Raw genomic sequence first — 11,652 nt, 5'->3', positions numbered from 1 at the left:
CAATGTTTGGTTCATATTAAAGCAAACCCATGTTCGTTAATCTGATAATCACTTGAAACTGATACATAATAGCTCTTTTGTCTCAAATGTTGACTTGGTCTATCTTAGAGACGACGACGTCTTAAAGTAAAGTAGTGGTGTAACAAAGGTCAGCTGATAAGAAGAGTACAAAGACGCAGATCTAAAGATTTGGCGCGATATAAAAAGCTGTGTTTGTGTGTTTATTTCAATAACTAAAAAAAGGCGTGTTGACTCTAGGAAATTTACTTTAATGACATTCATCAATGACCACTTAAGGCAAAGGTTCCGGTATTCAAACTTTGACCCAAGTTTATCATTTAATTCTGCTGTATTGACATTAGAAACATTGTGCTCTCACACCAACAACAAAACACAATAGATTATTAAATGTAATAGTATTGTGGTTTATTGTTTTATAAGTGTTTGAACATTAGTTTCCTCAGGTTATAATGAAAAGTCCTGGAGGTCTACAGAGACCTCTGCTGGTAAAGTACCTCACTGACAAGACAGGAGAACGTGTGATGAACTACATCACAGGGTGTGCCACATGGTACAGAGAGCATCATATCATCATCATATAAATAAACTGAATTGTCTGGTTCCAGTAATATAATACATATGGATCTTCCCAGGATAAAATGTACTTTGATTGTCCGGGTAATGCATCAGTATCAATGCACCTTACCACAGTTACAACAAGCAACTGTGACATTAAACAGAAAAAACAGATCATCTTTAACAGAACAGTTTGTATGTTCTGTATGTTAGTTTAGAGAATGTTTCGGATGATACTGAAAAAGAAAAAGTGGCAAATCCGTCTGCTGCTTCAGCACCGCGGATTCATCAATAATCAGCACATTCAGGCTTCGGATGCTTCAGTCATGTTCGGGGCCATAAATTGTAACCGGCGCGAACAAAAAAGATCAATGAGTCAGACAGACTTCACTAACATATTCCACTGAACAGACCTTCTGCCCCTATACTGTCTCTGCTACCCGGGCAGTGGATCTCAACCTGGAGGTCAGCACACACAATGATACATATATATTAATAAAAAAGACATATTAAGAATAAAATGACAGATCTTAGACTGGGGAATATTTTTTGAACATACATCGCCTGTACCAGTGATATAATTTGCCTCGGATTAGATTGTATTGAGTGTATTTGTGTGTTCATGAGAGTCTGATGGGGGATTTCCAGCAGGTCCAGATAAAAAGTCACACAATGCTTCAAAAATCCACATTAGAGCACATTAGACAACTCCATGGGTTAGCAAACACCAACCTTATTATTCTCGGGGATGGCCACTCAAAAAAGGTTAAGAAGCTCTGTACTAGGGGAAGGAGAGGGGCACCGGTGGAAGAGAGGAAGCAGGGGAGGCGACCACACCCCTTAGTGCCCCCCTGTTCAACAGAAACGCAGCAAAAGGCTGCCCTTCCAGTGGAGAAAACACAATGAAGTGCCTTTAGGCTGCCCTTCCAGTGGGGAAAACATGATGAAGTGCCTTTAGGCTGCCCTTCCAGTGGAGAAAACACAATGAAGTGCCTTTAGGCTGCCCTTCCAGTGGAGAAAACACAATGGAGTGCCTTTAGGCTGCCCTTCCAGTGGGGAAAACATGATGAAGTGCCTTTAGGATGCTCTTCCAGTGGAGAAAACACAATGAAGTGCCTTTAGGCTGCCCTTCCAGTGGAGAAAACATGATAAAGTGCCTTTAGGTTGCTCTTCCAGTGGAGAAAACATGATGAAGTATTCTATGGGGTGCCTTTCCAGTGGAGAAAACCTTTACAAAAAGCCCTCTTGAATGTCCTTGTGGTTAGTGGAGAAAACATGCTGAAATGCCCTCTTGGATGCCCCTACAGTAGATAAAACATGATAACATGTCTTCTAGGGTGCGCTTCTAGTGGAGCAAACATGATGAAGACAACACAAAATGAAAGTTCCCTGTCGTGACTTTAAGCACAACAACCACTTGTTAAGATTAGGGAACAGTTGAGTCATGGTTGAAAATAAAATATAAGATTTATACATGGGTCTTATGTGATATTCACCTGACACCTCCAGTAAAGATGATGTATCTCTGTTCACCAGTCACCACCACCACTTCATGCAGGCGTGCTTAGAGATTTATGCGACCTTAATAAAACCATCCAGGGAGCAGCTGGAGGAGCATCTTGACAGATCATGCAGTATTTCTGAAGGTCACTGTTCTGTTGTTCAGTTTAACACATTTTGCAGAACAAATATTATTTCATAACCCTCAAGGTGACATTTGAATTTGGCTCAATGGAAAACATTATCAAGCTTTTTTTTTTTATTTCAATCATAGAGCAACACTCTGCTCCAGTATGCAAACAGTGACGACTGGAATAAAACACAGCGACTGTGGCAGAACAGTGAGCTTCAGCCTCGGCCATGATGGTGGTTCCTGCTCTGCTCTCTGCAGCTCTGCTGCTACTGCAGCTTCCTGGGACTCTGACTCAAGGTAAGCTTCAGAATTACATACATATTTTTACTGGATATCAAAAAAATCACATCTTCCCTCTGCTGTTTTTCTTTTTTTTGTCACCAATGGTTCAGCGAGTGAGCCGGTTCCCATCGACGTGGTGGTGAAGAACAGCTTGCTACCAAACCTGTCACCTTCAGCACACATGTGGAGAAGAGAGGGATCCTGCTGGGTGCTCTGAAGAGACTCAGCGCCTCCAATGCAAACTTCAAGTAAGATCGTTTGAATTACATTTACTGATGTGTGTCTTTTGCAGTATTTGTGACGAGCAGCTAAGCTAAGCTAAACTGTAACCAAACTTTGAGCCATGCAGTGAAATGAATAACTGTTTCTATTACGTCACACCTTTGTGTCAAAGGGGGCAGAAGACGTTCACGTTTCAACCAGAGAGGGAAGTGAAACTCTGCTTTTCAGGCTCTATTAGTGAGAACTTGTGAATCAGAACAGGAAGTATATTTGTAAACCAACCAGCAATCCAACTTTAATCTGCCAACTTGATTCTTTCATTGAATTTTGGATTATTACAGAAAATAGTCTTTGTGGCAGACAAACATTTATAATACTTACACATTTTGTTCATCAAGATAATCTACTATGAGGACGTTTAGTTGTCTCCTTTAGACTCTTTATTATAAGACACATAAAAGCTTCTAAACTCACCAGTGGGATATTTACTGATCTGTTTTATATATCAGAGAACTAAACCTTCAAATCTCTCACTGAGTCTCCTGTGAACCAGATTATAATAAACTACACGGCTCCTTTTATTTGTTGTTTGCAGGTATTGGATGCTACATTCCCAGTGCACATCAGTGAATCACCCTGAAATTTACAAAATGGTGAAGAGTCAATCGACTGTTTGATGACGAGCAACCACACAACATGAATCTGTGTTTGATGTTGAGCAACAGTGTCATCTGAATAAAATATTCTTCCATGTGTTGATTCTATTGGATTTCCAAGTTGAAATGAACATAAGGGAATAAACAGCTGACATCATTGTTGGGTTTTTAAATGTTTGATATCTAATGTGTTTCCTCAAACAACTGTTCGTTTAATGTCTTACAAAAAGTTACTCCTCATTTTTCGTGCATTTTCCTTTGAAAATCCAGCAACATGTGTCAATTTCAGCTCGTTACATAAATACAACCTTTTCAAAATAAACTTCCATCTTTACAGGAAACTACTTAGTTAGGTTTAGACAACAAAACAACGTAGTTAGGTTCAGACAACAAAACTACTAAGTTAGGTTTAGACAACTAAACTACTTAGTTAGGTTTAGACAACTAAACTACTTAGTTAGGTTGAGACAACAAAACTACTTAGTTGTGTTGTCTATATCTAACTAAGTAGTTTTGTTGTCTAAACACAACTGTGTTTAGACAACAAAACAACTTAGTTAGGTTTAGACAACTAAACTACTTAGTTAGGTTTAGACAACAAAACTACTTAGTTCAGTTTAGACAACAAAACAACTCAGTTAGGTTTAGACAACTAAACTACTTAGTTAGGTTTAGACAACAAAACTACTCAGTGATACTGAGTAGTAACTACTACTACTAGTAACTATTTGGTCCTGATGGTCTTCAGAGTGTTTGCACCGGCGGACCTGAGGCAACGGGTTGGGGCGTGAAGGGGGAGGAGGTCTGAAAGGCAGGGAGGGGTCGGGTTGTTTAGGTCTTTGTAGGTGGTGAGTAGCACTTTATAGTCTACTGTATTTGACTGGGAGCCAGTGGAGGTTGCGAAGGGCCGGGGTGATGTGTTCATTGCGGCCAGTGGAGGTGAGCAGTCGAGCGGCAGAGTTCTGAACATATTGGAGTTTATTTAGGATTTTGTTGGGAGAGCCATAGAGGATGCTGTTGCAGTAGTCGAGTCTGGAGGTTATGAGGGCATGGATGAGAGGCGTGCAATGTTCCTGAGGTGAAAGAAGACAGTTTTGGTGATGTGGTCAATGATGATACCGAGGTTGCGGACCTGGGTGGAGGGGGTGACGATGTTGAGAGAGAAGGTCTGGGCTGAGCGGGTGAGGGAGTTAGGGCCGATGATGAGTAGTTCAGATTTATTGCAGTTGAGTTTGAGAAAGTTCTGTTGCAGCCATGATTTTATATCAGTGAGACAGGTGGTGAGAGTGGAGTGGGTGACTGAGGTGATGGTCTTGGAGGAGAAGTAGAGTTGGGTGTCGTCAGCATAGCAGTGGAACTCGAGACCATGACGACGGATGATTTGTCCAAGGGGAAGGATGTAAATGATGAAGAGGAAGGGACCAAGCACGGAACCTTGGGGGACACCGTGGGCAACTGGGAAGGTGAAGGATTTACAGTTGTTTATTGCAAAGAATTGATGTCGGTCTGAGAGATATGAGGTGAACCAGGAGAGGGCATTGCCAGTTATGCCAAGAGAGTACTGGAGACGTGAGAGGAGGATGGAGTGGTTGATAGTGTCGAAGGCGGCGCTGAGGTCAAGGAGGATGAGGATGGTGAGGAAGCCAGAGTCAGCAGAGAAAAGTATGTCATTTGTGATTTTCTGTAGGGCGGTTTCTGTGCTGTGTTTTGAACAGAAGCCGGATTGGAAGGGTTCGTAAGGATTATGGAGCTTGAAGTGTGACTGATTGAGGTGAGCAGCCAGCTGGTTGTGTATTGCGATGATTTTGTCGTTGAAGATGGATAGAAATGAGTTGCATTTGCTGGTGGTAAAGGAGGTGGAGATGGTGTCCATGGGATTGAGGAGTTTGCTGATGGTGGAGAAAAGCGTTTTGGGGTTGTTGGAGCCAGATTGGATGATGGAGGGGTAGTGAGAGGAGCGAGCGGTGTTGAGGGCATCTTTGTATTGTTGTTGGTGGAGTTTGAAGGCATCAAGGTGAACAGTGAGTCCAGTTTACAGCTTTGACTTAAGGTCCTGACACGTTTTTAAAGCCTCCTCATTGTATCTCTGCACAGCCTCTAGAGGAACTCCTTTAAGGACCAGGAGGGTCGTTTTGTGGTGATTTTAATCGACTTCATGAACATTCAGAACTCCCCTTCTGGAACAACTGTAAATTTAAAGTAAGATACTTTTCTTCTTGACAAAATCTAAACTTAATATTTACTTTCAGGGAGAAGAATAAGATTGTAGGCTACAAATAATGAGAACTTTTGTTCAACAAGGTTGTTTGAATAAATCTATGATCATCTCATGTAAAAAAAACAGCTAATAGAGTGAAACAAGTAACAGATTTAAGGCTGGAGAGGAGATTTTATTATTAGTCTTCATTCAAATATTCAAACAAAGCGTGTTAAAGTAACAAGAAGAAAGCATCATGAGGAAGTGCCAAGCAGGAACCGTAAGGTGGCGGTGGAATCCCTGAGATAATCATTCAAAAGTAAAGTCAGCTGTTTCCTTGTTAGTAGTTCCGTCCTGCATGTGTATTTATCAAACTGTTTGTATTAGATACAAAACACAAATGGGTTTTAGTTGAACGTTAATCTTTGAAAAACACAATCATGCAGTTGAACAGGTTTCTGGCTTTGATCCCATGTCGGTTCCTTTAGTACTGTTTGAAGTTCAGGACGATCGTTTTGTTTGCACTCGGAATGTAACACCCAATACCTGCGCACACAAAAAAACAAGATTATGAACTGATTTACAGGAAGAATGACTGTAAAATTAAGACAGAGAGGTTGACTCACCGACATCCGCCATGACGGTTCCGTTCTTGACCAGCAGCTCCCAGTAGGTTCGATCATGTGAACATCTGTCCAAACCGTTCACACTCTCCAGGAACGGGCCGTAGTTTGAATCCTCAGAGTACGTGAAACTGCAAGGACCACGGGAGGTGGTATTTTTAAAAAATTGTCATTCAGACGCATGACTTTTATGTCGATGTTTCTCATGGCTTCACTCATTTATGAATCATGTGATGATCTCATACCTGAAGCCTACGTTTGAGGCCTGCAGTCTCCTCATTGCACCCAGTAAGATTCCTCTGAAAACCACATGGGTGGAGTAGGTCTGGTTGGAACCCACCAATAGAAACTCCTGGCTCATTCAGCAGCGTATGCCCCGCCCACTACGTCCAAACTCAACTCGTAGCTTTACGTTTTGGTTTTCGTTTTGAAACCGTAGCTTTTCGTTTTGAAAGCAAAGGTTTTTGTTTTGCAACCAAAAATTATAGTTTCATAAGCAAAACTAACAAATAATTTATTCTCAGTTTATATATTTTCACTTACAAACTTGATTTTTGATTGCAGTGCGAGAAATTCGCTTTCAAAACATATTTTTTTGTTTGCGTAATAAAGACACAAATCTACCTTCATATCTTAGTTTATCACAAGTTATTACGAGATTTTACGTTCTACAACCAGTTTTCATCCACGTCTCTCTACGGGACTTTAATCCTTCAAATGGAAACTCTCCTGTCTTTGAAACTTATTTCTGCTAATAGTAAAAGTAGAATGTGTGGACCTTTAACTGCATGTCCAATGATCAGAGCCAACGACAGGTAACCCATAAGTCTACAGTAGCCCTTATGATCTTTTCCTCCCCACTCTAACCAGTAACTGACCTGTAAGGGTGCGAGAGATCTGATGGGGAGTCCTTCCTCCTTCAGTTAGCTCCAGCTCCTGATGTCCGGACTCCTGCTCAGTTGCTTTTATAGCTCTAAAACCAAAGTACAGATGAAGCAACAGTGACACATCTTCCTCAAACGTCAAGAGAAGGAAGCTCACCCTTCGACTAAAGGACTCCTAATTAAAACAGGTTTTATTCAGAGTAAGAACATGTTCATTCAAAGGTATTTGATGGTGATGCACTGGAAAAAAACACTGGAAATGCTGCAGATGTTTTGGCTTTTTAATTAAACCTGTTGGACTCACGAATTAATTAGAGTAAAAGTGAGAAAAACTGAATATATTCATACTTTTAAATATATTTATTAAGATTATACTATCTGGTTTTGCATGTTTTATCCAAACAACTTTATTTTATTTTATCTAATGACTGAGGTTAAGCAGGAGAAGTATTTACAGCTTTGACTTAAGGTCCTGACACGTTTTTAAAGCCTCCCCATTGTATCTCTGCACAGCCTCTAGAGGGACTCCTTTAAGGACCAGAGTGGTCCAGGAAGAAGACTTTATAAAACACGTGGGAAACAATTTACTAATCTGGAACAGAATATAATGATGTTATACTTCTGATTAAACAGCAGAGCCTGGGCTACAAAGTCATGTCAGCTGTTTGTACTCCAAACACAACTCAAACTAAACTAAATATATTACCAAATATCAAAACCCACATAGTACCCCCTAGGCAAATGCACTCGCCACATTTATGCCTCTAGCTCTATGCTAACTAGCTCTGTGCTAACACACGTTAGCTCAACATATCGCCAGTAACCTGTGGATTACGGACATATGACTCATATTCCGCTACAACAAAGCATCACCGAGTTATGAGCAAAACAACACCAGAAAAACAATCCTCAATGTCAATTATGATCATAAACTGCACCTTACTTTTTGATGTTTTGAGAAAATGAAGCCTTTTCTCCAGTTAATCCACACTTGAATCTGTTCAGCGGATATCCCGTGTCACACTCAAACTCATTTTGAACGTGTAGGAGGCTGTACTGACCAGATATCATGATTTGACTTTAAGCAAATTGGATTTTACGTTTGACCATGGGCACTTTTTTGATTCTGATTAGCTAACAGTGATGTCAATCTTACCCCACGTGGATTAACTCAATTCTATTGACTCTAACGCGTCGAAGGAGGTGTCAATGACCAAAATCGTCCAACGTGGGGCTGAGATAAGGGCTGGAAGAGCTGGATGTGAAAAAAAAAGAAAATGATTTGAATCAACACAGAGACTCAGAGAGGGCTCACTGAGGATTCTGGCCTACAAATAAAGCCCAAACTGCTGTATTTGGATGTACTGAACACCATTAGTGATATATACAAGTGAAATGTATACTTTGGTACATGAGAAAATTAAAATAGCACACACGCTTAAATGTTTACATTTTGGAGACCTTGTCTGAACTCTCTGTACTAAAACCTCTCTAATTTTGTTGTGCTTCACTTTATCAGAGTCAGACTTTGCACAGAGACTGGTCACATATTGTGCTATGATCTGGGAGAGGTTTAAACCTTCGAGCTACATCATTTCTAAGAAATAATAATCCTGAAAGTGCTTTTGTTTTTTAGACGAAAATTAACATTTTCAATTTGTGCTGTGTGCCATCTTCATTTACTCTTAACCAGTAACATATATACTGATATTTACACATCTGAAGAAATTTCACAAGTGTTCCCTTTATTGTAACATCAAAAGTATTAAAATAGACCTTGTAGTTGCAGAAATATACTCTTTTTAGTACGGGTATGCAATTTTCGAGCAGAGGCCTAAAGCAGAGGTGGGGTTTAATTAAGGACCAGGAGGGTTGTTTTGTGATTGTTTTAATCAACTTCATGAACATTCAGAACTCCCCTTCTGGAACAACTTTAAATCAAAAGTGGACAGAGACCTTTCTTCTTGACAAAATCTAAACTTAATATATACTTTTTTATATACAAACGGGGACCTCGGCCTCCTTTTAAAAATCCAAAGCAATTATTGGAGAGCAATGAATCTTTGCAATCTAATAGTGCTCTCTGTGTTCTTTTCCAACTCTTAAGGACCAGGAGGGTCATTTTGTGGTGATTTTAATCGACTTCATGAACATTCAGAACTCCCCTTCTGGAACAACTGCAAATTTAAAGTAAGATACTTCTCTTCTTGACAAAATCTAAACTTAATATTTACTTTCAGGGAGAAGAATCATATTGTAGGCTACACATAATGAGAACTTTTGTTTGTGTCCTTTGAACACACAATCTAGAATCATCTCATGTAAAAACCAGCTAATAGAGTGAAAAAAGTAACAGATTTAATGCTGGAGAGGAGATTTTATTATTAGTCTTCATTCAAATATTCAAACAAAGCGTGTTAAAGTAACAAGAAGAAAGCATCATGAGGAAGTGCCAAGCAGGAACCGTAAGGTGGCGGTGGAATCCCTGAGATAATCATTCAAAAGTAAAGTCAGCTGTTTCCTTGTTAGTAGTTCCGTCCTGCATGTGTATTTATCAAACTGTTTGTATTAGATACAAAACACAAATGGGTTTTAGTTGAACGTTAATCTTTGAAAAACACAATCATGCAGTTGAACAGGTTTCTGGCTTTGATCCCATGTCGGTTCCTTTAGTACTGTTTGAAGTTCAGGACGATCGTTTCGTTTGCATTCGGAATGTAACACCCAATACCTGCGCACACAAAAAAACAAGATTATGAACTGATTTACAGGAAGAATGACTGTAAAATTAAGACAGAGAGGTTGACTCACCGACATCCGCCGTGACGGTTCCGTTCTTGACCAGCAGCTCCCAGTAGGTTCGATCATGTGAACATCTGTCCAAACCGTTCACACTCTCCAGGAACGGGCCGTAGTTTGAATCCTCAGAGTACGTGAAACTGCAAGGACCACGGGAGGTGGTATTTTTAAAAAATTGTCATTCAGACGCATGACTTTTATGTCGATGTCTCTCATGGCTTCACTCATTTATGAATCATGTGATGATCTCATACCTGAAGCCTACGTTTGAGGCCTGCAGTCTCCTCATTGCACCCAGTAAGATTCCTCTGAAAACCACATGGGTGGAGTAGGTCTGGTTGGGAGCGTTTGTCACAGAGTTCATCACGTTGATACTGATGGGAGTCTGAGAATCTGAAAATAAAGAAGTTAGTACGAAAGTAAATAATCAAATGTTAAAATAAGCAGGCCAAACAATATCCTATAACTGCAATAATATAATATGATTCTTCTCAATAGCTGGGGACATTTTTGCATTGAGTTTTAATAATCAACATTTTGAAGCTTACCTGCAGCTGGAGCTCCAGAAAGCAGCAGCAGCAGCAGGGCTGCAGAGAGGAGCGTGGGAGTCATCATTCTGCTGAACACCAGACTGAACTGTTAGCTGCAGAGACAGAGAAATAAAACAAAAATCAGCCTTAAAGAAAACGCTAAGATCTTTTACAAAAGCAGGAAAAATGCTGTCTTAGTTTATCACAAGTTATTACGAGATTTTACGTTCTACAACCAGTTTTCATCCACGTCTCTCTACGGGACTTTAATCCTTCAAATGGAAACTCTCCTGTCTTTGAAACTTATTTCTGCTAATAGTAAAAGTAGAATGTGTGGACCTTTAACTGCATGTCCAATGATCAGAGCCAACGACAGGTAACCCATAAGTCTACAGTAGCCCTTATGATCTTTTCCTCCCCACTCTAACCAGTAACTGACCTGTAAGGGTGCGAGAGATCTGATGGGGAGTCCTTCCTCCTTCAGTTAGCTCCAGCTCCTGATGTCCGGACTCCTGCTCAGTTGCTTTTATAGCTCTGAAACAACCAATCGAAACACATCAGGCTGATACCCAGCTGAGTCATTTAACGTTCCAAAGTGTTCTCAGAGTCACAGAATGACATGTGCAACAATGAACAAAGCACAGATGAAGCAACAGTGACACATCTTCCTCAAACGTCAAGAGAAGGAAGTTCAACCTTCGACTAAAGAACTCTAATTAAAACAGGTTTTATTCAGAGTAAGAACATGTTCATTTAAAGGTATTCTATGGTGATGCACTTAATGGTTCCCTCTATACATCAGCCTTGGCTAAATATACATATATGTACATATAATATATATTAGTAATAGTGTTTGATGTCGATTCAAACCAGATCGCCTTTTTAGAGGGTGTCACATGTATGAAATTGCTTTCACTTTGCAGTTGTTGCCTTTACACAGGTTACACAGGTTACACCCAGTGCTGCCATTATACAGGTTACACAGGAAACACCCAGTGCTGCCATTATACAGGTTACACAGGTTACACAGGTTACACCCGGCGCTGGTGTTACATGCCGTTCTAAAGTTAACCTGGACCTTGAATGTGGAATTATATATAAAGTTGAATTTTCAGTGAGGGTCAAATACAGTTTCAGAGCAACTGAACTCAATTCCATAAAAAGTTCAGTTCCAAACTTGCTATTCTTCAGTTTTGTAATTCAACTATTCAAGTTTAAGTAAGTCCAATTGAAATATGAATGATTCAGGT

The 11,652-nt window shown here is 40.1% G+C and overlaps 2 protein-coding genes and 1 long non-coding RNA gene across 3 annotated transcripts; 1 reads left to right on the top strand and 2 right to left on the bottom strand.

Annotated features, from left to right (window-relative positions):
* Nucleotides 1–2,433: 2,433 nt before the first annotated feature.
* LOC137871599 (uncharacterized) lies at nucleotides 2,434–3,449 on the top strand. The gene is made up of 3 exons (XR_011102824.1): nucleotides 2,434–2,506; nucleotides 2,602–2,739; nucleotides 3,309–3,449. It is a non-coding gene; the product is annotated as an uncharacterized lncRNA (long non-coding RNA).
* Nucleotides 3,450–5,750: 2,301 nt separating this feature from the next.
* Nucleotides 5,751–6,779, bottom strand: LOC137871515 (cobalamin binding intrinsic factor-like). The gene is made up of 3 exons (XM_068709392.1): nucleotides 6,435–6,779; nucleotides 6,193–6,320; nucleotides 5,751–6,112 (listed from the first exon to the last, which is right to left on the bottom strand). The coding sequence occupies exons 1-3, from the start codon at nucleotides 6,548–6,550 to the stop codon at nucleotides 6,051–6,053; spliced, it is 306 nt and encodes a 101-aa protein (XP_068565493.1). The 5' UTR covers nucleotides 6,551–6,779; the 3' UTR covers nucleotides 5,751–6,050.
* A 2,237-nt stretch (nucleotides 6,780–9,016) lies between these two features.
* On the bottom strand, nucleotides 9,017–10,957 carry LOC137871428 (transcobalamin-1-like). Its single transcript, XM_068709271.1, has 5 exons — nucleotides 10,842–10,957; nucleotides 10,421–10,515; nucleotides 10,127–10,265; nucleotides 9,885–10,012; nucleotides 9,017–9,804 (listed from the first exon to the last, which is right to left on the bottom strand). Exons 2-5 carry the CDS (start codon nucleotides 10,485–10,487, stop codon nucleotides 9,743–9,745), a joined length of 396 nt encoding a protein of 131 aa, XP_068565372.1. The 5' UTR covers nucleotides 10,488–10,515; nucleotides 10,842–10,957; the 3' UTR covers nucleotides 9,017–9,742.
* Nucleotides 10,958–11,652: the final 695 nt, after the last annotated feature.

The sequence above is a fragment of the Cebidichthys violaceus genome, unplaced genomic scaffold (assembly GCF_023349555.1).
Source record: "Cebidichthys violaceus isolate CVI_PGR_0920_01 unplaced genomic scaffold, fCebVio1.0.p SCAF_1, whole genome shotgun sequence".
Lineage (NCBI taxonomy): Eukaryota > Metazoa > Chordata > Actinopteri > Perciformes > Stichaeidae > Cebidichthys > Cebidichthys violaceus.
Note: the sequence above shows the minus strand (reverse complement) of the source record. Positions and strands in the feature narration are given on the sequence as shown.

Excerpts from the sequence above, each read along its gene's own strand:
- LOC137871515 (XM_068709392.1), bottom strand. The coding sequence starts at position 6,550 with ATGAGCCAGGAGTTTCTATTGGTGGGTTCCAACCAGACCTACTCCACC. Across the intron at positions 6,321-6,434 it reads GCCTCAAACGTAGGCTTCAG|TTTCACGTACTCTGAGGATT; the intron begins GTATGAGATCAT and ends TGGTCCTTGCAG. Across the intron at positions 6,113-6,192 it reads AACCGTCATGGCGGATGTCG|GTATTGGGTGTTACATTCCG; the intron begins GTGAGTCAACCT and ends TTGTGTGCGCAG.
- LOC137871428 (XM_068709271.1), bottom strand. The coding sequence starts at position 10,487 with ATGATGACTCCCACGCTCCTCTCTGCAGCCCTGCTGCTGCTGCTGCTT. Across the intron at positions 10,266-10,420 it reads TTCTGGAGCTCCAGCTGCAG|ATTCTCAGACTCCCATCAGT; the intron begins GTAAGCTTCAAA and ends CTTTATTTTCAG. Across the intron at positions 9,805-9,884 it reads AACCGTCACGGCGGATGTCG|GTATTGGGTGTTACATTCCG; the intron begins GTGAGTCAACCT and ends TTGTGTGCGCAG.